The sequence below is a fragment of the Rhinoderma darwinii genome, chromosome 2, assembly GCF_050947455.1.
Source record: "Rhinoderma darwinii isolate aRhiDar2 chromosome 2, aRhiDar2.hap1, whole genome shotgun sequence".
Classification (NCBI taxonomy): domain Eukaryota; kingdom Metazoa; phylum Chordata; class Amphibia; order Anura; family Rhinodermatidae; genus Rhinoderma; species Rhinoderma darwinii.
In genome coordinates this window covers 110,732,206-110,758,999 of record NC_134688.1, presented here as the reverse complement: position 1 = coordinate 110,758,999, position 26,794 = coordinate 110,732,206, and the positions used below count along the sequence as shown (strand labels likewise).

General features: G+C 42.1%; 1 protein-coding gene and 1 long non-coding RNA gene across 2 annotated transcripts in view; one reads left to right on the top strand and one right to left on the bottom strand.

The window, feature by feature from the left end:
• Window positions 1-3,448: 3,448 nt before the first annotated feature.
• Window positions 3,449-26,794, top strand: part of GDF11 (growth differentiation factor 11) — a 160,244-nt gene continuing 136,898 nt past the window's right edge. Inside the window, exon 1 of the mRNA XM_075852112.1 lies at window positions 3,449-4,087. Coding sequence (XP_075708227.1) covers window positions 3,688-4,087 — 400 coding nt within the window. The 5' untranslated portion in view covers window positions 3,449-3,687. The remainder of the gene's footprint in view (window positions 4,088-26,794) is intronic.
• Window positions 20,023-24,929, bottom strand: LOC142742406 (uncharacterized). The gene is made up of 2 exons (XR_012881372.1): window positions 24,734-24,929; window positions 20,023-20,700 (listed from the first exon to the last, which is right to left on the bottom strand). It is a non-coding gene; the product is annotated as an uncharacterized LOC142742406 (long non-coding RNA).

Here is a 26,794-nt window from a genome sequence, read left to right as displayed (position 1 = left end):
CTGGATGATTCTGAGAGTGATTGGGAGAAGGTGCTGTGGTCAGATGAGACTAAAATTGAGCTCTTTGGCATTAACTCAACTCGCCGTGTTTGGAGGAAGAGAAATGCTGCCTATGACCCAAAGAACACCGTCCCCACTGTCAAGCATGGAGGTGGAAACATTATGTTTTGGGGGTGTTTCTCTGCTAAGGGCACAGGACTACTTCACCGCATCAATGGGAGAATGGATGGAGCCATGTACCGTCAAATCCTGAGTGACAACCTCCTTCCCTCCACCAGGACATTAAAAATGGCTCGTGGAAGGGTCTTCCAGCACGACAATGACCTGAAACATACAGCCAAGGCAACAAAGGAGTGGCTCAAAAAGAAGCACATTAAGGTCATGGAGTGGCCTAGCCAGTCTCCATACCTTAATCCCATCGAAAACTTATGGGGGGAGCTGAAGATCCGAGTTGCCATGCGACAGCCTCGAAATCTTAATGATTTACAGATGATCTGCAAAGAGGAGTGGGCCAAAATTCCATCTAACATGTGTGCAAACCTCATCATCAACTACAAAAAAACGTCTGACTGCTGTGCTTACCAACAAGGGTTTTGCCACCAAGTATTAAGTCTTGTTTGCCAAAGGGATCAAATACTTATTTCTCTGTGCACAATGCAAATAAATAGATATAATTTTGACAATGTGATTTTCTGTTTTTTTTAAAAATATAATCTATCTCTCACTGGTAAAATTAACCTAGCCTAAAAATTCTAGATTGTTCATGTCTTTGACAGTGGGCAAACTTACAAAATCAGCAAGGGATCAAATACTTATTTCCTTCACTGTATCTTTATATATAATTATCACTATTCTCCTTTTATTAGTCAGATCAGATGATTTATTGGCATCTCTATATCTAACTGAAAGGCAGTTATGGAAAGTGTCTAGGGACAGCTCTTAGAGCATTGTTAGTCAAGGTAAGAAATTCAGTGGTGACTACTTTTCTTAACCTCCATGTCACAGGCAGGCACACAAACCGCTATTCAAGGACTTCGATGTGGGGCGCTGTGCACAATATCCCAAATCTGTGCTATGTATTACGTGGATGAAGTGGGATATTGAGCTATTGATATATTTGCTCCAGTCTAATTTTTCATTTTTATGTTTGGGGCTTAGGTGCGCTTCCACTTTACGGTGAATAGAAAAGAATAGTTAAAAATTTGCCCAGAATGTGTCCAAAACAAGTTGATTAATAGTTATTATGGTAGGGTAGCTATTTTGCAAACTCTCACTGACACAGGCAATCTACAGCGACAACTAAGGTGACCAAAAATAAAATAGTGGAGGAATCGGGCAGCATAAGGTGCACTATTTCAGTAAATATCATTCACCTAGATTTTGGAGATACTCTTTATAGAGAACCTCTGGGCCAAACTGAAAATGTAGCTCTTCCTATAGGGTTGGCTGCTCCCCTATTACTATAAGGCCCAGTTCACACAGTTTTTTTGACGCGGAAAGCGCGTCGGAAAACGCAACAAAAAACGTCCGAAAATGCCTCCCATTGATTTCAATAGGAGGCGGAGGCGTTTTTTTCCCGCGAGCGGAAAAAAAATGTTCGTGGGAGAAAGAAGCGATATGCCCTATCTTTGGGCGTTTACGTCTCTGACCTCCAATTGACATCAATGGGAGGCAGAGAAAGCGTATTTCGTGGCGTTTTTGCCCGTGGCACTCAATGGGCGCGAGCGAAAAACTCTGTGTGAACATACCCTAATACATAGCTCCTTTTTATCATATACAGGGGCAATCTTCTGGCAATTAGCTAGAAAAGATGGGTACCAGGGCATGCTCGTCCAGTCCAGGCAGATCATCTTCGTATATTAAATGGACTGAAAATGATAAGAATAAAGGAGCTGGTGAGACTTTTATATCAAAGGTTTTCTTCAAATTCACTGGTACTCCATCTAATACCACACACATTCCAAAAACAGACTTGCTATGAAATTGTGTCTGAGATATAGAATTTAGATTGTAAGCTTCACTGGTATCAGTGCATTAACTGTACGATGTTGTGTAAGGGTCAATGTACACGATGCGTCTTTTCTGCGGTTTTGCTGCATGTAGCCTAACAAGCCAATATTATATAAATACAAGTTCAGGAAAAGTACTGTATGATGTAAAGTAGGATTATTTGCAGTCCTGAAATATGTCCTGAAACTTGCAGTCTTACCCCAAAAATGTGATGTCACTTCATCCCAATATCCACCTACCATCCCTCCCATTCTTATTGCTTTTTTAAAATTAATGTGTGTGTGTGTGCGCGTGTGTGTGCGTGTGTGTGTGTGTGAGCGCGCGTGTGTGTGTGTGTGTGTGTGTGTGTGTGTGTGCGTATACACACACACACACACACACACACACACACACACAAATAGAATCCAGCAGCACAGGCTTAAATGAAAGGAGGTGCAAGCCTTAGGGAACTGACCACTGTCCCTCTAGACAAAAAGCACTTTTGGGGTCAATAAAGCACCCACTTTTTTCAGCATAAGCCTTTGTGAGTGCTGCCTATTTACTGCTATATATATATTTTAAAGTCAGTTAAGTGAGATTTTTGCTAATAACAATATGGACTCCCCTGTGATAGTCTGCAGGGCACAGGTACTTTAAACTGCTTGGCTTGAAATTTCCCACAAAAGAAGTAAGATAACTCTGAATCACCTGTAGGTCATCCACATAAACCTTCCGTTATGCAGAATACTGGAAAATAATAAAAACAACGTTCATTTGTAAAATCCATTTCTTTAATTTATATTTGATATCTTGGGAGCTGTGTAAACTGCAGGTATATAGGCTGCTGAAACCACACAGATGAAGCAGATCAGAATTTGTCATTTACCTGTGCGATGGGATAATTCACTGATCTAATATAGAGACAAACCTGAGGCAACACATGACCATAATGGCATCGACTGACAAATGCCATGTTCAACCCTGCTGCTACATCTGTATATCAGAATGCACCGAATATGATGTTAACAATCCTCAGCCTCAGCTACATATGGTGTATGTATGTGTGTATATATATATATATATATGTATGCATGTGCGTGTGTGTGCGGATGTATATATATATATATATATACATATATATATATATACATATATATATATATATATATATATATATATATATATATATATATATATATATATATATATATATACATATAAAGAAGTATGTGTGTGTCTGTGTGAGATCTCAGAGAGTGTCCTGCACTTGCCTTCAGCTACAGGTTCTGCATGTCATAAAACAGCAATAAAGGGGGGGGGGGTGTTCCCTGTTCCAGAGGTGGATGAGGAGGGAGCACAGGAGTGTTACAATAAGAGGGCTTTGTGTCTTTAAGATGTGTCACAGCCCCCTTCCCTGTACCAAGTCGCTGAATCCAGAGTAGTCACTTTGCTCCTGTTCTCTTCCTCTCCTCTCTCCCTGTGTTTTACTTTGTTGACAGCCCTGCTAGGGGCCTTTTGTTACCTCTCCAGCCAATGAAAGCATTTTACGACAGAGAACAGTTGGGATATAAAAAGAAGGAGTCCCTGTGCCTAGTACATGATCTGTGGTTGCCTACCCCTCCCCTATAAAGACCTGCACAAGGCAGCTGTCCTCTCTGCACCAGCAGCAGCAGCACTACTCAGCTTGGGCACTCAGCTATGCTGTCTCAGCGCTACCCACTCTTCTTCTGCATGCTGGTCCTGTCCCTGGAGTTTTCCAAGAGCGGAGGAGAGTCTATGATGGAGAAAGGAGCCCTGCAGGTGGAGACCTCACTGGGAGAAAGTGAGGAGCAGGACTGCCCGGTGTGTATGTGGAGGAAGCACAGCAAAGAGATGAGGCTGGAGAGCATCAAGTCTCAGATCCTCAGCAAACTCAGACTAAAGGAGGCCCCTAACATCACCCGGGAGGTGGTGAACCAGCTGCTGCCCAAGGCACCCCCTCTCCAGCAGATCCTGGACCAGCACGAGTTTCAGGGAGACTCCTTCCAGCATAATGCTTTCGTGGAAGAGGATGAGTATCATGCCACCACGGAGACTGTCATCAGCATGGCACAGGAAAGTAAGTGCACCCCACTTCTCAGCATGGCATCAATCACTATTGCTATAGCGCTGGACGTTACTGCTTGTCAGGGCACTCACACGTGCTGTGTACCCACGTGTGACAGCTCACCCATTGATCATCAGTGCAGGCAATGGATGGCAGGGGCTGCCTGCAATTCTCCTGGGCATAATAGGGGTTAAGTGGCAATTTCATGCCATCACCTGAGTGTATGCAGAGGTTAATTGTCTAATAATGCCCCTTACTAGAGGTCTGAGCTTTTATATTCATTTACTGTCACACACCGTTCTTTATTTTACATGGGTGCCAGTTCCAGAGGGGTGAGTTAGCCAACCTATAATGTACATGCAGTGACCTGTTTACTGTAGGAAGGCTGCCAATAAGTAAATACCCAGTCCAGTAGTTAGTGCACCCTAGAATATGTCTTGGGAAAGATATCAAGAATTACTTGGCTTCAATTTTTTTGTTATCAAGAACTTAATCAATGACCTGAACCAACTTCTTAAGGTGTGAACATTAAACATGAGTGCAGGTGACCAGCCTGTGGTTGGGGTTACACTCTGTATTTTGCCTACAATCTGATTCATTCTGACAGCATCTAGTAATAATCACTGCATGTAAATGACCTCCAGGGATTGTCTTCAATTGATGATCATTCACGCCATAGTAATTCACTGACATGATAAAGATTTGTGTCATAAGTCAGGCTCTATTGTGGGGAGCACAGTCATTAGCATAGAAATGAATGGCCTCCAAATGTCAGACTCCGATTGATGCTTTAAAGGAACCGATCACATTGTATCTGCATCTGCGTGGTAATACTACTTGTATAGTCGTTTGCAATCATCTTAATTGGATCACAAGTCCAACCTTCTCAGAATTGTTCTTTCTGAACCCAGCCGTAGTGAGATATTTGTTAGATTGCTCAAAGTGTGGATGCCAAGAACACTCCATGATCTGGAGAAGTGGCAGAATAATAATGATTATGTTATGATTTTTAATATGATACAGCCATTCACCGATCAACGTAACAATGTATTACATATATAAGTTTTGATGCAAAACGTTTTTTGATTGACTTACAATTGTAAATTGTAACATGTATTTGGCAATTTGGCGAGTCAGAAGCAATATTTTCTGGGAGCACATTCAATACACTGGATATCGATTATAATAATTGTACAATTATTTATGGCGTGCACAGGAATTTGGGCTGATCAAACAATATTTGATCAACTGTTTTTAAAGAAGATCAATACATCTACTATTTCTTCAAATTTCTGTTTGTTGTACATTTAGTTTTGTTTCTTGTGACAATTATGGCAAAATATTGATAGAAATATTTTGAGTAATTTTGTCTTGGGGAAACAATGGTATGGGTAACGGTATGTTGGTTTTTTAATTCAACTGAAGTAAGTCTGAAGTAACATTTCATCTTTTATATTAGTTACATTTATCATTAGTAAGTTTAATATACATTTTATATAAGTTACATTTATCATTACCGTACTCTCTATTAGTATTGCATTGCCTGAATGTTTTGGGCATTGCTTAAAAAGCAATGCCTGATAAGACAAATAACTGTCCTGTATGTGAAAAGGGGTCGCCTGACCTGGTCCTCCAAACTGACAGAAGAAAAGTCATTTACCTGAATACAATTGTTCAACAAGTGATATGGTTTCCACATTCTGACAGAGCAAGTTTCTCCAAGCAGCTGAAGTCATTCAGCCTGAAAAGTCCCTTGTCTTTAGCTGAATACTGCTGTGTCATGCTTTTCAGCCTATGTAGAACATTTGCTTTGCTGGTTGACATTGTCTGCAGATGTTTTGCAAAAAGGCATCTTCTACCCCTACTGAAAATATGACTTTTTAAACTGGTGTATATATATATATATATATATATATATATATATATATATATATATATATATATATTTAAAAAAATAAAATAAATATATATATATGTTTGTGTGTGTGTGTGTGTGTGTGTGTGTGTGTGTGTGTGTGTGTGTGTGTGTGCGTGTGTGTATTTGTGTGTACACGAACATGCATTCACATATTCATGTGTATGTTATTTTCATTCTTATTTTTTCTCTCTTGTCAACAATTTATATTCCATTTCCAACGTCTTTTCCTTTTTATGCTTTTCCCTGGTTATCCCTTCTGCTAATTCTTTGCTGTTATCCCCTTTTATTTTCGGTTTGGTTTTGCGTTCTCCTTGGCTCATTCTCTCTAGTCTTTTGTTATCTTCAGGTCACTTCTGTTGGTTTTTCCTTTTTACCATGTGCAGTAATAACAAAGCCTGGCGGTGGTTACCCCATGGGGTCCTTGTGTTGTCCTTTTCATTGGTTTTGGGAGGAGATGTACAGATCCATTTGGCAGTGTTAAAGGAATGTGACTGGAAGCATTTCTAATCCCCTATGTCTATTCCAACTCATGCTAAATACCTAAACCGTATAATGTCCCATGATCTTCATTGTTCATGTTTGCTTAAATTATACAATAAACCCAATAGTCATTATACCTTCAACTCTAAGTTTTTGCCACATAGAACATAACCTTGTTACTTCTCAATTCTACGGAAATTTCCAATTCATTGGCCAAACTCTTAGCTATCGAACCTTTAATATACATTGACAAGTAACTTCTATGCGTACCATAGTTATACTCGCTGAGATATTATCAAGAGGCATGTGTGTAGTTATAACTTTCTTGTCCTTTATAATACTTAAGGTGCTAAAAATAAGCTGGAAAATAAAGTTAGTGTTCTGTTGCACAATTTATTGCATGTTTTATTATAATATTATATGCATGTTTTTATTATAATACAGAACAGAAGTTTATTATACAGATCCAAAGTTTATTGAGGAGATTACAACAATACAGCTACAGGATACAGGTATTTGATACTGGCAACAATGGTGACTCATGTAAAATGATAGAATATGACTAGCTGAAACCCAATGTCCATGACCAAGGCCATTTCTATCCACTGTAAAACAAAGCTCTTTTGTAAGGATGTGCGTCAGCCTTCTATTAGCCATTATAGAAAAAACTGCTCCTCATTCTCTTATGAGTTTTGTGGTTCTTTTCCATTCTATAGCGAGATGCTTGTGTTTGTTCTTATTAAAATGATATTATAAATAACACAAGAATGTTCTGCTAGTTGAAGAATGGTAGAATCCATATCTATTACCGAAGGCCGTGATCAGGATTCAAAATGGTAATTTTGTGGTTTGACCCAAGTTTTTTAGATTACACAAAACTTTTATTAGAAGCCAATATCGTCACATGGAAAAAGTTCCTAGCTCATAATGTTTTTATAGGTTGTACTTTTCTGGTTCAAAAAAATGAATCGCTGCCTTTATTCTGTATTATACAATACTATATTTTACTTTGGACCAGTTATATACACAATCACGAGAGGGTCTATAAAGAATCAAAAAGATAAATATTCGATTCTGAAATATGTGACTGACTTTCCACTTAAAAACAATCTACGTCTACAATACTGTATAACCAGGGTGGCCACAATGTGTCTTGCGGGAAACATGACCTGAATTCCTTGAAGCAGTCCTGGATTCCTGGGTGCCAAATAGTATGAGTAATTTTGCCTTGGGGAAACAATGGTATGGATAATTCTATGTTGGTTTTTTAATTCAACTGGCACTATTGTTTGACCTATATGGATACTATTTGGCAATAGTTTGAGGACAGTCTGCTGTGAGCACTACTATTGGAACAGGGGCATGTTTTGTGTTCCTAGGTTTCGGGATTCAAGCTGAGAACACAGGATTTTATTGAGTTTATAACTAGTGTGTAAAGGATTTGCCAGACACAGGTTCTGTGTCGACGCCCGTGGGCAAACAGTCTGCACCTTCTCCTATGTCTGTGAGACTGACTCCATCTTCCACCACTCAGGATGGCAGGCTTAGGAGTGGGAGAGCCTATCACAGCCTGGCCAGACGGAGCTAGTTCCCGCCCACTGTGTATTTATACCTGCCTTTCCTGTTTTTCCTTTGCCTGTGATTCTTTTATGCTTGTTTCCTGGCTTGCTGCTGCTGCTTGTACTACTGATCCTCTGCTTGTTATTGACCTTGGCTTTCTGACCACTCTCCTGCTCAGCGTTTTGTACCTCGCTCTCTCCTGGTTTGACTCGGCTCGTTCACCACTCTTGTTGCTCACGGTGTCTCCGTGGGCAGCTGCCCCGTTTCCTTGCTTCTGTGTACCCCTGTCTGTTTTGTCTGTCTTGCACTTACTGAGCGTAGGGACCGCCGCCCAGTTGTACCCCGTCGCTTAGGACGGGTCGTTGCAAGTAGGCAGGGACTGAGTGGCGGGTAGATTAGGGCTCACCTGTCTGTCTCCCTAACCTGTCATTACATAGTGTTAGAGAGTATTGGGGTCATGTATTCTAATTTTTAATTCTTCAATCAGATGTAGAATATATTTTATTGTGCAAGAAGAAATGAGCATGGACACTTTTGACCATTAGCTCACATGTTATAGAACAGTAGTCAGGTAAAAAGAACTTCCAAAACCATTAGATAAAAAACAACCCAGAATATCAAGTGCCAGCATTAAATTTCTAGGTATATTTACAACCTGGCTTATGGATTTGTCCAGTCCTGCTATTCTATCCCACAGGTTGGCCCCATTTTCTTCGCAAAAACTCTCCCAGACCCCACAGTGCTTGCACACAGGGTCATGTCTTGTGTCTTCCTCTCTTACAGAGGACCTGTCACTAGTCATATAAGTTGAACTGGTTAACTGACCTGAATAGCGATGTCTCCCTGATTCCAGAACTGTTTTCCTTTTCCTGAACCCCCCCCCCCCGTTCCAGAGATATGGCCCGGTTTTGTGTTGGCTCCCTATATGCTAATTTGCTGTAAGGCATCGGCGTGGAGCTAGCTTCCCTATCTCTGATGCTAACACAATAAGCGTGAGGCAGCTTTATGGGTAGTTCACGCCCTGTTGGCTAACTATAGCAAATTAGAATAGAGGAAGCCAACTCAAAAGTTGGCCATATTTCTGGAACAAGGGGGAGAGGGATCCAGCAAAAACCCCCCCCAAAAAACAGCGCTGGAATGAGGGAGACAGCGCTATTCAGGTCAGTAAACCAGTTCAACTTATATGACCTAGTGACAGATCCTCTTTAGGCTGCGTTCACACGAAAGTAGCCCACCTCGGACGTAAAAAACTGCCGTTTTCCACGGCTGAGGTGGACCCGTGCGGGAGGCGTTGTCACGGATCCCCCACAGACTACAGTCTATGGAGGGATGCGTGACACACAGTAAAATAGGACTTGTTCTGTTTTTCAACGGAGCGTTCACACGCTCTGTTGAAACAACGGTCGTGTGAACGGCCCCATTGAAATGCATGAGTCCGTGTGATGGCCGTTGTTTTAACGGCCGCCACACGGACGTGATTCACGCTCGTGTGAATGAGGCCTTAAGTTAAAAAGATCTATAGCTCTTGCTTAGGTTCTCAACCTAAAAACTTGAGCATTGCAAATTTGAAACATAGATGTTAAGATATATAGAACAACATGTTTCAATGTTAATCACGGTATGGAAATATGTTTAAAGGGGTTTTAGTTTGTAACAATCCCTTTGTAATTGCCTCCTCAGGTCATGTTTAGCTAGTAGAGGATGTACAACACTGAGAGAAGTGTCTAGCACAGCTCTGGAGTGGGTCTATGCCCACTGTCAACAATGGATGGCAAGTATGTCCATTAATTGCAGCGGGCACCTTGTGATTCTTAAACATGTGACCCCCCTGTCACAATAGGGGAGATCCCATAAACAAGAGCCCACATAGTCTCACCCAGTTGCGATTAGCTTCTGGTAGGGTGCCCTGCTTTTTAACTCCATATAAACTGCTATATAAATTCAGGGAACACAAATGAATCATGGTAAGCACTAAGTTTTATTAGTACCATTGCTGCATCTCATAGTCCATAATAGATCTATAGATGTTATACAATCTAAACATTCAGTTGTTCTTTCCATCTTGAATATACTTGATGAGAGTCCTGACAGAATAAAAACCAGCAATAATGCTACATCACTCATGAAGAATTTGTTTTATTTCCAGCATAAAACCTATTCTTTGTGATGCTTCAACCCAACAGTTTCATTAGATCTTTTCATCATGTGGAATTTGTGTGCGCTGCCATAACCTTGTGCAGGAATGAGCACATAACTTGCTTGCTTCAATAGGCATTATGTAATTCTGTAAATCATTACTCAATCTCTTCCAATAGAAAAATAATTCCGTCATTCTATGTTAAACACGAATCCTTTTGTAGGCATAGTAACACGTTTCAAGGATAATTCCTGAAAATTGCAGTTATGAGATCACAATGCAAATTAATACAATTTCTCTTAATTGGTATCTGCAGATCGAATGCCCAAAGTGCGAAAAAAAAATGATGCGTGTTCACTTAAAGAAGTAACCTTACCTGATCTATTGTGAATTCTGAGGTGAACTGCACATTCTAATTCATCTACTTTAGAGATGGAGAAGTTTACGAGATGGATAAAGAATATCTCCAGTTAGGGGTTAGCTTAAACAGCAGTTTCCTAATGTGCATTATGAATTATGAAATTAATTATTCCTTCAACAAGCTATGGAATACTATCTATAGTTGACAAATGTGGAGTTGGCTATAGAATTTTGGAAAAACAGTCTATAATTTGACAAATGAGCTATTTTTCCACAGCTTTATTGCTTTATTTGCATGACTTGCTCCAATTGCAAGCCTTTAAATGGAAACTCGTGGGTAAATAAAAAAAATAATCCAAGTGCCCAGATGAGTTTTAAAATTTGTCTAGCAAAGGGCCCTGTGCTACCAGGGGCAATGATGCCCAATCTTCATTGCTGCATGCCAACACCGTCATTCTCTATACTTACTTAAAGAGGACCTTTCACTACCCTAGACCTGTGAAGCTGAGTGCACCATTTTATCGGAGCAGTTGCACAGACCTTGGAGCACGTTGAATTAGATGTGTTGTCTAAGCCGTTCTGGAGATATCGGTGCCGTTATAATTGGCGCCCGATATGTAAATTATCCCCTGTACGGTCAGTGCGCCTTCCTGGACATGGAAAGGGCAGGGGGGCATGATGGTCAGCGCTCTGACGCAGTCCCATCAGCTGCGGACAGTGTCAGATCGGCTTCTGTTGTGTGATCTCTCTGCTGCGTGTGTGCGCACGTGCTCTCCTCTCTCGCAAGATCACACAGTCTTCTCATCACTTGCTGACATTAGCAGAAGAGAGGAGGAAAGCGCGTGTGCATAAATTATGGGGCGCCAATTATAACGGCACCGATATCTCCAGAACGGCTTAGACAACACAGCCAATTCAATGTGCCCCAAGGTCTGTGCAGCAGCACCTATAAGATGGTGCACTCAGCTGCACAGGTCTGGGGTAGTGAAAGGTTCTCTTTAAAGTGATTAAACAGGATTTTAAAAAAAGCTAACAAAAAAAAGTTCTGTCAGAACATTGTATAACATTTTTATTCTAGTATATCATAATGCAACATTTTTCATATGGGTTATACTCCTGAACAAACCCTTTAAGCAGCTTTAGATTTGAGCTAGAAATGTGGAGTATTTAGTTCAGGGATAGGTGGCAAAAAGGTCATGGGGCATTTGCCAACTGGGTTACTGACCACTTTACGGGTAAGAAACTGTTCTCCTTTGCTGCAAATAATCATCTCTGCAATACCTGCTAAGGGATTTCCATAATAATGAGATCCCTATAAGAAGGGGCTCTTTATGCCTATAATAGTGCATTGTTGTACATGTGAGGCCAGTATTACAGGCCACTTTCTTCTGGGTATCCCCTGGGATAGCAGTTGCCAGTTTTCCATTCAAATCTTCTCAAATAAAGCATTAAAGTCTTTACACAAGAGCAGGGTTATAAAGTTGAGAGAGATTTTGTATTAGATTATCTCTCAATCATTTCTATGACCATTATATGATTTATTACAATTTAATATTCACTTCACTATAAAATTGTAAATATATGGAGGTTTCTCTCCTGATAGATATATATTACTAGTTGTCTAAGGCTAGGGCTACATGGTGACTTTGGCTGCAACACAGGCTGCACATCCAAAGATTGCTGTGTCGCAATGCGTACATCACAGTAATGTAAGTGAATGTGGCTGCGTTGAGACCTGCATCATCAACTACAAAAAATGTCTGACTGCTGTGCTTGCCAACAAGGGTTTTGCCACCAAGTATTAAGTCTTGTTTTCCAAAGGGATCAAATACTTATTTCTCTTTGCACAATGCAAATAAATATATATAATTTTGACTATGTGATTTTCAGTTTTTTTTTTAATATAATCTATCTATCACTGGTAAAATTAACCTAGCATAAAAATTCTAGACTGTTCATGTCTTTGACAGTGGGCAAACTTACAAAATCAGCAAGGGATCAAATACTTATTTCCTTCACTGTATATATATATATATATATATATATATATATATATATATATATATATATATATATACACATATATATATGTATATATATATATATATATACACTATATGGACAAAAGTATTGAGATGCCTATGCATTACACCTACAGGAGCTTTTATGACATCCCATTCGGAATCCATAGGCATTATTATGGACTTGCAGCTAAAATTTCAGCTAAAACAACTTCCACTTTTCTGGGAAAGCTTTCTACAAGATTTTGGAGTGTGTCTGTGGGAATTTTTGCCCATTTATCCAGAAGGACATTTGTGATGTCAGACACTGATGTTGGACGAGAGGGCCTGTCTCGCAATCTCCATTCTAGTTCATTCTAAAGGTGTTCCATGTGGTTGAGGTCAGGGCTCTGTGCGGGCCAGTCAAGTTCTTCCACACTAAACTCACCCAATCATGCCTTCATGGACCCTGCTTAGTGCCCTGGGCCCAGTCATGCTGGAACAGAAAAGGGCCTTAACCAAACTGTTCACACAAAGTTAGAAGCATACAATTGTCCAAAAGTCTGGGTTGTCACGATTTGTGGGTATGTGGACCCACTAGGCCCCACCGCCGTAGCGGGGTAGCAGCTGGCCAAACAACAGTGTACCAAGTATAAAAAAAGTCTAGCACAAGGGTACCTGTAATAATCCAGACAGTAGCAACGGCACAGATGGGACATACAGGACACAGCAGAACGGAGTGGAAGTGAGCGCTGGCTTCTCCTAGGGAGGTGATGTGGGCCAGCGCTCACATATCCATGGCTGCGGCCATCGGGGGGGGGGGTGAGTAATCCTACTGGGCCTGCCTTGGCTCCGACTACATGCCCCAGTCCTGGCTGGAATTCCGGAGAGGTTCTCCAATGGGGCTCCAAATGTCGCAGCCGCTGCCTGTTAGGCTGGGTTCACACGTGGCGGAATTTAACTTAAATTCCGCTGCGGACACTCCGCAGCGTTAATCCGCAGCGGAGCCGTTTGTCCATTGACTTACACTTTAATTTAGCAGTGTTCGTTTAGACGAGGCGTAAAATTCCGCTGCGGAGCATAGGCTGCGGAGCGGAATTTGGTGTCCGCAGCATGCTCTGTCTGTTGCGGAGCAGTGGCGGACTCATGGCGGAATTTCTCCATTGACTTCAATGGAGAGTCAAAATTCCGCAATGAAGTCCGCAGATCTTATGTGTGCTGCGGAGCGTATTGGTTTTACTACCATGACATTTCTTCATTCTGGCTGGACCTATGTATTTCTAGGTCTACAGCCAGACTGAGGAAGTCAATGGGGCTCCCGTAATGACGGGAGCGTTGCTAGGAGACGTCTGTAAATAGTCACTGTCCAGGGTGCTGAAAGAGTTAAGCGATCGGCAGTAACTGTTTCTGCACCCGGGACAGTGACTACCGATCCCAATATACAGCAACCTGTAAAAAAATATAAGTTCATACTTACCGAGAACTCCCTGCTTCTGTCTCCAGTCCGGCCTCCCAGGATGACGTTTCAGTCTAAGTGACGGCTGCAGCCAATCACAGGCCAAGCACAGGCTGCAGCGGTCACATGGACTGGCGCGTCATCCAGGGAGGTCGGGCTGGATGCCGAAAGAGGGACGCGTCACCAAGACAACGGCCGGTAAGTATGAAAATCGTTTACTTTCACTAGGGAAAGTGCTGTCCCTTCTCTCTATCCTGCACTGATAGGGAGAAGGGAAGCACTTTTCCCGCAGTCCGCAGCAGCTAGTCCGCATCAATGTACTGCACATTTTGTGCAGATCCGCAGCAGAATCTGCAACGCAGATTCTGTGCGGCATTGATGCGGACAGTTGCGGAGGAAATCCGCCACGTGTGGTCATGCCCTTACAGATCCATCCTGTCCTCCTCTGCCTCAGTCATTGGCAAGATTACCCCCTCATTTCTCTCAGTTTGTGGATGTCCTCAGCAAGAAGGACGCTGAGACGCTTACTCCACACCGGGCCTATGAGTGCCCCATTGAACTGGTTCCAAATGCGTCCCCTCCCCATGGACGGGTATACCCTTTCTCCTTGCCAGATACATAGTCTATGTCGGCCTATATCAAGGAGAATCTGGATAGGGGTTTCATATAAAAATCTTCCTCCCCGGCCAGGGCCAGGTTCTTCTTTGTCAAGAAAAAAGACGGATCTCTTCGGACTTGCATTGACTACCGTGGTCTCAATCAAGTCACGGTCAAGAACAAATATCAGTTGCCACTAATTTCCAAACTATTTGACCGCATACGAGGAGCCAACGTCTTCTCAAAACTAGACTTGCGTGGGGCTTACAATTTGATCCGAATCCGTCAAGGTGATGAGTGGAAGACGGCGTTCAACACTCAAGATGAGCTCTACGAATACCTGGTGATGCAATTCGGTCTGTATAACGCTCCCACGGTCTTTGAGGAATTTGTCAATGATATCTTCCGAGATCTTCTCTGTGTCTGTGTTCTGGTCTATCTCAATGATATTCTGATTTTCTCTCCAGATCCGACGACTCATCGGAGGCATGTTCGGTAAGTTTTACTGCGATTAAGGAAGAATCATCTGTATGCCAAGCTGGAGAAGTGCGTCTTGGAAAATAACTCCCTGCTCTTCCTGGGTTACATCATCTCGGATCAAGGCCTCAGGATATGTCCTGAGAAAGTAAAGTCCATCCTGGATTGGCCACATCCTCAGGGCCTGCGGTCCATACAGCGTTTTTTGGGATTCGCCAACTTCTACAAGCGTTATACAAACTTTTCATCATTGACGACTCCCATCTCTACCATTAGCAAGAAGGGTGTAAACGCCAAGATGTGGACTCCAGAGGCAAAATCTGCATTTAATAGCCTCAAGAATGCCTTTACCTCAGCCTCAATCCTCCATCATCCTGACATCTCTTGACAGTTCTCGTTGGAAGTGGATGCTTCCTCTGTTGGTGCAGGTGCACTTCTGTTCCAGAGAGGCCTCAAAGGAAAGGCAGTGATATGTGGCTATTACCCGGGACTTTTTTCCTCCACAGAGCGCAATTACTCTATTGGGGATCGGGAGTTACTGGCCATTAAATTGGCTCTGGGGGAGTGGAGACATCGGCTAGAGGGCGCAGCCCACCCCATCCTGATATACACTGACCACAAGAACCTTACATATCTCCAGTCGGCTCAACGGCTGAACCCCCGTCAAGCCAGGTGGTCGCTGTTCACCCGTTTCCAATTTGTGCTCCACTACCGTCCCGCTGACAAAAATGTGAGGGCCGATGCCCTGTCTAGGTCATTTGAAACAGAGGACACTGTGGAGTCACCTCAATGTATCATAGATCCATCCTGCATTATCTCTGATAACCCTCTGCAAGTTAGAGACATCCCTCCGGGGAGGACGCTTGTGCGGTTGGCAGACAGGAGGAGAATCCTTCGCTGGGGACACAGCTCCAAACTGGCTGGGCACTCGGGGGTTCGTAAGACGCGAGATCTGATTGCTCATCATTTCTGGTGGCCCACGCTGCCCAAAGATGTTGTGGACTTTGTCGCTTCCTGCACTGTGTGTGCTTCCAACAAAGTTGCTCACTCCAAGCCTGCTGGCATGCTGCAGCCTCTGCCTGTGCCCAACACTCCCTGGCAGCATATAGCATTGGACTTTGTCACAGACCTTCCTTCCTCAGCAGGATGCAATATGGTCTTGGTGGTGGTGGACCGATTCTCGAAGATGGCTCATTTTGTTCAGCTGACCGGCATACCTTCTGCTTCTCGACTGACTAACCTCTTCATCCAACACATCTTCCTGCCTTCGTACAAGTTTGCTCCCAAGTTACTCTGACCTTTTGAGATCATACAGCAAATTAACCCTGTCTCTTACAACATTCGGCTGCCTTCTACCTTCAAGATCCCCAACTGCTTTCATGTTTACCTCCTGAAGCCTGTGGCCCTGAACCGCTACACAAAAATTCCTAGCCCTTCAGTTACTCCCTGCGGTTCTTCTGATGTGTTCGGGGATAAGGAGATCCTGGGCTTCAAAAAAGTAGGAGGAAGAACTTTTTATCTGGTGGATTGGAAGGGGTTTGGCTCAGAGGAGAGGTCCTGGGAGCCAGAAGAGTACCTCAATGCTCCTACCCTCATTAAGAATTTCCTCTCTCGCTCTGGTCCCAAGAAGATGAGGCGTAAGAAGGGGGATACTGTAGCGTCCACAGCCGTGGGTCGTCGGGACTACTCACCACCCGATGGCCACAGCCATTGATCTGTGAGCGCTGGCCCGCATCTTCTCCCTAGGAGACGCCAGCGCTCACTACCGCTCCATTCTGCTTTGTCCTGTAGGGAGCGCACATCCACAAATTCCTCTTCCTGTTTCAGCTTCATCCCAGGGGTCCGCAGCTCACTCTGTATTCGGGGACTTTCTGCAGATCTGGCAGCAAACCCGGTCCTCTATTCTGCTGGCAGTCGATCGCATGAAGCGAAAGGCGGATACAAGAAGAAGAGAGCCGCTTCGGTATCTTCCGAGGACCAAAGTCTGGCTGTCTTCAAAGAATATCCGTCTGAAGGTGCCTTCATACAAGTTTGCTCCCAGGTTCCTCTGACCTTTTGAGATCATACAGCAAATTAACCCTGTCTCTTATAAGATTCGGCTTCCTTCTACCCTCAAGATCCCCAACTCCTTTCATGTTTCCCTCCTGAAGCCTGTGGTCCTGAGGCTTTAGGCAAAACAAGAAACGAAATTAGTTCAGAATAAAGAGCTCCAACTTGGAGCTTCATTGGCTTGGTTTCAGATATGATCGGGTCGGGCAGAGGCAGTTCATTCACAGAGGCAACAGCCAAAGACGTCTCCAGAGGGACTGTGGGCAACTGGAGAAAATCCACCAGGTATTTTTGGATGAAGTTTGCTGCTGACGCCGAGTCCAGATATGCAGAGAACCGGTGCGTCTTTTCACCAGACACTATGGTCACGGGAATGGACAGTTTAAAGGAGAACTTTCTATATAGCGCCATTCCACCTAGGGTTGTCTCCCCAACCAATCCTAGGCATTGGAGTTTTTTTGGCTACTGAGGGCACAAACGCACAACATGGTCTCCGAGGGCGCAATTCAGACAAAGTCTTGAAGTGAGTCTGTGGTGTTTCTCCTGGGAGACAGTTTGAGCCGCTCCACCTGCATAGGTTCCTCTGGTGGAACAACTGGTGAGGGCAGCAGGGGTTGCTGGAATGTAGGAGCCAGCCTGGGCAATCTCCTGACCCGGTGAATCTCTTGAGACCGTTCCTGGATCCTCATGACAATCCGGGTGGCTAAAAGGGTTAGGTCATCTAGGGTAGAGGGTAGGTCTCGAGCGGCAAGCTCGTCTTTGATATTGGAGGAGAGACCTTGCCAGAATGTAGCCACTAAGGCTTCATTGTTCCAGATCAGCTCTGCCGCAAGGGTACAGAACTGAATGGCGTACTCGCCCACGGAGGTATCTCTTTGGTGAAGGGTCAGCAGGGATGCAGCTGCTGAAGAGACTCTTCCAGGTTCCTTAAATACAGTGCGGAAAGTAATTAGGAAACACTGTAGGTTACGGGTCTCCGGTCCCTGACATTCTCAGATGTGGTTCGCCCATGCCAGGGCCTTGTCAGTAAGGAGAGAAACTATGAATACAATCCTTGCGCCATCAGAAGGAAATGCACTGACATGTAGGCTGAAGTGGATCTGGCACTGGTTCAGAAATCCCCTGTAGGTCCTTGCATCTCCGTCGTAGTGAGGAGGTAGTGGCAACAAGAATCAGGAGGTAGCGCTGGTACTGACAGGAGGAGTAGCAGGAGGAACAGCCGGAGCAACTGGAACGGATGATATGATGACTGCAGCTTGCGCATCCAGCCAATGTGTAATGGCGTTTACCGCCTGGAGGAGTTGGTCTTGTCGTAATTATCAGACTAGCATATTCGCCTGCATGGCTTGTGATGTCGTCAAGGTCTTAGGTTGACCAACGGGGTCCATGGCCTGAGCGTACTGTCACGATCTGTGGGTATATACCAAGTATATACAAAGTCCAGCACAGGGGTACCTGTAATAGTCCAGACAGTAGCAACGGCACAGATGGGACCTTGGAAACAGGTGATGCAAAACGTGGCAGATGACACCAGCCGTGTCAGCAGGCGTAGTAGACGGCACAAGATGACTCCAACACTAGAGATGGCACAGGAACAAATACAGCACGGGATACAGGTAGCAGTGCACGGGAACACAGGGAACAGGATACACCTAAGGGACCATTTACAAGACTAACAGAGGAATACAAACAACGCTCAGGCAAAGAGTAAAGGGGCAGGGCCCTTCTTATAGTCCAGGGTGATCATGGGTTAATTGATTATTTTCATGTTCACGCGTTGGCCCTTTAAGGCCGGGCACGAGCATGTGTGCGCACCCTAAAGGACACTGCAGAATGGAGCGGAAGTGAGCGCTGGCGTCTCATAGGGAGTAGATGCGGGCCAGCGTACACAGTTTCATGGCTGCGGCCGTCGAGAGGTGAGTAATCCCGATGGTCTGAGGCCGTGGACGCTACATTGGTATTCTGAAGCATTAATGTTTCCCTTCACTGGAACTAAGGGATCTAGGCCAACCCCTGAAAAACAACACCATAGCATTATCCCTCCTCCACCAACCTTTACAGTTGGCACAATGCAGTCAGGCAGGTAACGTTCTCCTGGCACACGCCAAACCCAGACTGCCAGATAGAGAACGGGGATTTGAAACTCCATGTTTCTACTGCTCCAAAGTAAAGTGGCGGCATGCTTTACTCCACTCCATCCGACACTTGGCATTGTGCCCGGTGATGTAAGGCTTACATGCATGAAGCTCCTGGCACATATTTCTGGTGCTGATGTTAATGCCAGAGGATGTTTGGAAATCTACAGTTATTAAGTCATCAGTGCGTTGGGGACTTATATGAAATATGCAATTCAGCACTCGGTGACCCCACTTTGTAACTTTGCGTGGTCTGCCACTTCGTGGCTGAGTTGCTGTGGTTCCTAAAAGGGAATAATACCACTCACCCACTCAATAATACCACTCACAGTTGATCTAGGAGGAAAGAAATGTCACAAACTGAAATTGTTACAACAGTGTTATCCTATTGCAGTACCACACTGGAATTCAGTGTGCTCTTTAGAACAACCCATTCTTTTACAAATATTTGTAAAGGAAACGGCATGGCGGGGTGCTGGATTTTATACATCTGTGGCAATGGGACGAACTGAAAAACCTGCATTCAATAATTAAGAGATGTGTCCCAATACTTTTGTTCATATCTCGTATATATATTTACATGTTGTTGTGATATAGCAAAAGCTGTCTAGTTCTGGGCTCAAAGTTATATGTACTATAAGTTAGTACCTTTGGGTAATGCCGTCTGGCTATTTATTTTCTTCAGTGTTTGCTGCTTGGCTGTTTTCTTCATTCTGCTCTGATAGGGCAGTGGCTCCGACTTAGATGCATTGTGTTAGAATATCAATAATGATTCAAGTTTTCATCCCAATAAGAGTTTTATTCTCATCGATGAGGAGACAAGTCGAAATCAGCAGTTGTCTGCCTTCATTACATAATCATAGGTTTATATACACATATACCAACTGAAAACCGTTTGTGGCTTTCCTGTCATATGAAATGTTACACTTCAGAATGAGATTAGGCCACGTTGGACTTCCTCTGGAGATTGCAATCTTTATTAAGAAATCCAACCGACTTACACACTTAAGAATATAACATATTTAACCTTTTGTTAGCTAAAGCATTTTCTGAGAACCCTGCATGCACATTTAATATCTATTACATGAAGTAACAATAAATTTAAAATAAAACTATTCTAACATTCCCTCCTCTTATAAATTTATGTAGACATGTTCTGTAAGATTATCCAGTACAGGTTCTCTTCTTTTGAATCTCTTGGCACATTGTCTTTGTCACTGAGGTCTCAATTAATCTTTGGATCAATCCTCTTATGCAGAGTGTCGCATCGACAAACAGTCAATATACTGGCAACAACAGCAATGGTCATGAGTACAGATGTTACCAGGCCAGTCCATTTTCCAAACTACCCCTCACTCCATGAGGTGAAGATGTCATTTATTCTGGAGTTTTCCTGCAAGCTCTTCGGACAGGGAATTGAGTCCTTCCAATGCCTTGGTAATACTGCCATCAGGAGCTGTATTATTGGGAATAAAAGTACAACAGACATTTTGCAGACACCCCCTTTCTCTGCTAGTAACATATCCAGGGTTATTCTATTTCACCATGTCATTAAAGATATAGGTCCCAACTGATCTGCAATGCCCTTTATTGCATCTCTGGTAAAATTAACAAATCTCTGTTGATTGTAATAAATATAATAATCCAGTCGACATTCTTATTTATCGTAGACCACCAGAAAAGTACAGACTCGCAGCCTGATGCAATCTGATTTTGGGCCTTAAACTCATTTGCCCCCCCATAGGGTACTCGTACTTCATCTATGTATATTCTATGGTCAAAGGAACCTCCAGGGATAGACCGCTTATAGCGATTCAGCTAGTCTCCAGGGCGTTTACTCCTTCTCTGAAACTCAGGTGCTAAAAACAAGTGGAATGGCATCAGAAGCTGAACCAGAGCACAGCTTCCCTGCCACTTGGCCAGTAGCCTCCCCATAGCCACCAGAGATCAGTCCTTGCCCTTGTCTGGTTGGTAAACCAATTAGAGGAGTAATTACCATTATCGGTCTCAAAATTGTTCAGTGAGGTTCCCTACTTTCTTACCTTGCCCATTCCTCAGAAAGCAGGTGTAGTTGCCTGGGTAAGCCACTACTAAGGGAGGGATTTCATCTCTCCCCACAGGTGGGTACAATAAAGAGAATGTCTTACATAATTTATCACCTGGATTATATGATGCATTATATAAAGATAACACGCATTGCAGACCTTGTGGGTTCTCCTTATCTGATAGCCTGAAAGATATAGTAGCCGGATGTGGTCTGGCTTTTGCACAAGCGATACAGTTAGTTCTATTATTTTGGATTGCAGTGTATCTAATCCAGACTAACCATTCATGTTTATCACTGTAACCTGTTTCTAATGTCAATTTATCTTCATAAGTGAAGTTGGCCAGATAAACTTTACAGGGTAGGTCTATCTTTGTAACTAAAAAACTTTCAGTTGCAAGAAATGCCCTATAGGCCAGTACCTGAAACATCAATTCCTATATCATATAGTCCCTTATCCTTTTTATTAGGGTATTTACATAGATAGTACAAATGTATTTATCTGAATATGCTAGTTTGTGGGATGTGTTTCTATCCTTGCCTTGATCTACAACACAGAGCGGAAATCTATTTCATACATTGCAGTCTCACCTTCAGTGAAATTAAAATATTTAACTCTTTAAGCTAAGTCTTTAGGAAATCATACTCTGACCCTGTGTCCCAGGGATCCCATACCTTTGGTTGACACACCTTGGACCCCCATAGAATACCTAGAATAACTAATAACATTTTGCCCTGTCTCCTCCCAGGCTCTGGATGTTTTCTTCGCTGAAGTTTGAGACCAGTCACTTCTAACAAATGACCACCCTTTGTAATCAGTCTCTTATAGCCTAGGAGGATAGTGGCAATTCCCTAACTACCTTACAGTGTGATAAGTGTATCCTAGAGGTACATTCGGCTATCTGTACGGCCCCGTAGGTGTGGTAAGCAGAACCTGATATGATCTTTTTCAATGAAAATAATATCCAATTTCCTGGCTTCACAGGTTCAGGTTCAAGTATAGGTACACCTGGAATACAATTAGAGATAGAAACTTCCTTGTTGGTTAGCATTTTTGCCATATATTCAGCAAGTGTAAAATCAAACTCTTCATCCATCCTAGAGAATGGATGTAACTGTGGTATTACAAATAGTCAACCCATTTGGTGAATACAGCAATAATCACTAAACAAAATTTCTTCTCTTTGGGTTTCGCATAGGAACTAATGTCAAAAATAACTATTTTAATAACATGCGAAATCAGCATTAATATACTTGTCTTAAAGAAACAATATCTTTCTTATTCACTACATAAGAACAAGATGGGGTCTCCAGACAAGATGACTGCTGCACAAAATGAATTAATCTAAACATTATTTTAATCACTTTCATATTTCCCACCTTTTGTTTATTTGAGGACATTTTGTACCCAAGCCAGGTACTTAAAATAGGGCTTATCCCCCTTACGGACTTTATTTTCTTAGCTTGCTCTATCCTGCATAAGGCCAAAAAGGTCTATACAGTGGCAACAGGTTGAGCCAACTACTTGGCAAATGCCCCTTTGGGCAGAATTCAAAACATAAAACACGTAATCTGTGCCAGTTTCCAATCTGTTGGCCACTTTCTCTATATTATGAGCATTCTTTACTGCTAAACCTACTAATATTGGCAATAATCCAAACTTCTCCCCCACGGTACATATTGGTCATAATTGTTGCACTGTCACTTACTGTCCTAATGGGACTTTTACCCCTGCAGATATAACAGGTCGTGGGCAGCATCTTTCTCAAACCTAAAGACATACAGGTCACATGACCTCCGGGCTCTCATTGCTGCCATGTACTTCTTACATATGAGTGACAACAACCAGTGACCTTCACCTCTTACCTCAAGTTGTTATTCACAATACCGTGACATGTTATATACATTATAATTATAAACCTCAGACAATATAAACAACAGGGTCTCAACTAAGAAAATAATTCTATCACCAATCTCATGCTATCAGCTCTCATGTTTGGGTCTCATCAGTTCATTGACAAGTCTTGTACATCAAATCAAACAAACACCTTTATATGAGAGAAACTTCTCTGTCCCTCTGGACAGGGCACATAGATAATATGTAGTTACTGGGTACATTTTATGTCACACATGTTGTTACCCTTTTCAGCAGGATTTGTACCTTAATCTGAGCTTATTACCTGTAACATCTACTCACAGAAATATTCATAGATACCATAGATACCATAATATTCACAGATAGTTTATCTGACAAGTGTCTCAAGCCAAATTTTTTCAAATCAACACCCTTATACATATACCTAATATCTTAGGAAGCAAAAACAACTTCAATGAAATCCATACAAATGTGTTAGAATGGATATTGTGGATTTGGGAACTGTTCTCTTTTTGGTCTTACATTCCCCTGTGAATTATATTTGGCGCATGTTAAACAAGCTAAACTAAATTTTTTTTTTTAGAGTAGTTAGTAAAGCCATATGCCATGAACACTTTAGATATGATCTCTACCATCCCCCCTGTTGAGACATGGCTTGTCCGATGGCTCAATATAACTGCACATCTGAATAAGTTGCTGGGTAGGATGTATTTGTTCTTGGAAGATCCATCTACAAACAGTATGAGATCACTATCTAGTAGTGGAATGTCTTTAAGATCTGATCTTGTTAACACTCTTTCTGCTATGGAGGATCGGCAATCATGTGGTTCACCATCCTCCGCAGTAGACATCAAGGTCAAAAAATTTAAAGTGGTACATCTTTCTATCATAAATGTCACTAATGTGAAGCTCTTATAGCTTCTGCGGTGGCTACAACTTATTGAACACATGGAGGTAAGGCTCTAGCTACAGGGTCGAGTTTTGATGAGTAGTAAGCTAGAGGTCTATCCTTTCCCCCATACTCCTGTGTTAGCACTGAAGTCATGTATCCATTTTTACAATCTACAGTTTGAATTAAAAAAAAATTCTTTGTTGTTTTTATTAAATCAGTTAGTCCAAGCACTGAAGATCCTACAAGAACCTGTTTTATCTGAAAAAAAAATGCCTCTTCATAAATCAAAGACATCAATGGTCCTGTAATATCAGCATATCCAACTCCTGCAGAAGTTAGTCATACACAAAAAGGACATCATTTGTTTTTTTGTCAGAGGTTTCGGTGCTTGGAGTATTGCTGACTTTCTTCCTTCATCTAGATGTTTACCTTCATGGATAATATGGTGTATGGAATGCCTGTGTGATGCCGAGGCTAGTAAGTATATGCCCTAATACTTCTCCTATGAAGTGGGTTCTTCTGTCACTCTCGATTACTTCAGGACCCCATATCAGCATACTACTTCACTGAGTATTTTCCTAGCAGTGTTTTTAGCTATGTTTTTTGGTTACTGGCCATGCCTCAGGCCAATTTGAAAACATTTCAATAGATACAAGGACATATTCATATACACTCACCTCGGGTAGCTGTATGTAGTCCACCTGCAGTCGCTGGAAGAGGTAATCAAGGCAAGGCGTGTGCTTACTGGGTGTTTTTATCATTTTTCCGGGGTTGTGTCTGACGCATGTCAGGCAACCCTCTACATGTTGAGCAGCTGCGTTCTGAAATCCAGGTGCAAACCAGTGTTGTATTGGTTTGCCTGCTGCAGTCAGAAAGCCTCTTGCTCGCCATATTGTGTCATAATCGTGTGAGACTCCAAAGGTGTACCTCGAGTCTATATAGACATTCACCCTTTTACCTGTGCCCAACTTACATGCTTCTGCGAGTGCCATGAGTTCTGCCTCCTGGGCAGAGCTGCTGGAGGGCAGTGACTTTTTCAACACTGTCTTACCTTCCTGGACTACTGCATACCCGGTGGAGAAATGTCCTGTCTGCTCATTCCAGTATCTGGATCCGTCTATAAAATACTGAACATCATAGTTAGTCAAAGGTTCATCAGTGACACCTGGTAACCCTGGGGCGTCAAGTAACATTAAACTGTGCCAATCAGACTCATGTTCCATATCAAACAAGACATTGTCATTTGCAAGTTTGTAGATTTAAGGAAGCGGTATTTATAACTTTAAAACCTGATTTTATATAGCTAACTTAATTAATTAAAAAGTCAGTCTATTTACACAATCTTGTACTTTAGTTCAATGTTCTAGGACTTTTTACACACTAATTTTACATATAATAATAATAATTTGAAATTCAATTAATTCAGTTCTTAATCTGGATTGAGAAAAACATCTCACATCAAACAGTACACAATTTCATTTCCTCCCCAGACTAGTCTGCAACACACACGCTGTATACACGTCTACATCATACTTCTCTTTTTCCTTCACTAAATTATAACATTCAATTACCCTCAAAGTCCTTTTAAATCCAAATTTGCCACACCTTTATCATCATCATCATTGTACATTCACCACATCTAATTTGTGCATATACTTAACATCCCCTTCTAAAGGAATATTTAATACTTTTTAACACAAACAACCACATGTTACAAGCAGTGTCCTTTTGAAAGGAAATCTAATTTAGCAATTTTAGTATATGTCTCTCTATTTATTTAATGGACACCTAAATAGTTTATTTTTTCTTTTTTCTAGAATAGGAATCTTACGAGCACTTTTAATATGAAAAGATTTGATTAACTTTGTATCCTTTATCAATTATTTTGACTATTCTATGATCTGACTCTAATTTGATCTCATTCAAAGAGTCTTGTAGAATTTTGATGGTCAGTTGGGAATATTGAATAACAGTGTTTGCTGCACCAAAACGTTATTCTCCCTGGACTGTAGGACTCGCTGCACTCTACACGCCTAGAGCTGCTTACCAAAACACAGTCCCAAGACAGTAATGTCGCTCACCCAAGGTGACCACGACGAGGAAATGTCAAACACTGTCTCAACTCTCACTTTTACCACATTTAGACAAGACACATGATTAACGATTAACAAACAGACAAATTCGATATGAATAACAAAACCTACTATCATATTCTATATTTCTGTATAACTCATATATCTTGACCACAAGGTATTTTCACCAAAGTTTCACAGAACACACACAAAACACAACAATATTTACAAGTATTATGCTGATCAGTCATATACTTCATGTTCCTGGGTGTTTTAACAGTATTTTTCCTACTGATTTGTCCCTGTAACAATTTTACAAAGGACCATTCCTAATTGGACTCCCTTATACACACAGGGTTTTATTTATTTAACCCTCATACATTCATTCTTCACAGTCAAGGAGTCTCATATATGTTTCATCTAGAACAACCATTTCTTTTAACTGCACCAAAGAAATACTTGATTACCTTAAAACTTCTGGTGTCAGGGGCGTCCAGAGACAATAAGAGGCTGGTCAGACGAGCAGCAGATGTCCTGGATGAGTCTTTACACCACAGTTTGAAAGTCTTTATCTTTCTTTAACTTTGGATTTAGTTTATCTCAATCATTCAATACTTTTAGTCACGATCTTAAACTTTATAAAACAAATAATCCTAATACTCTAAC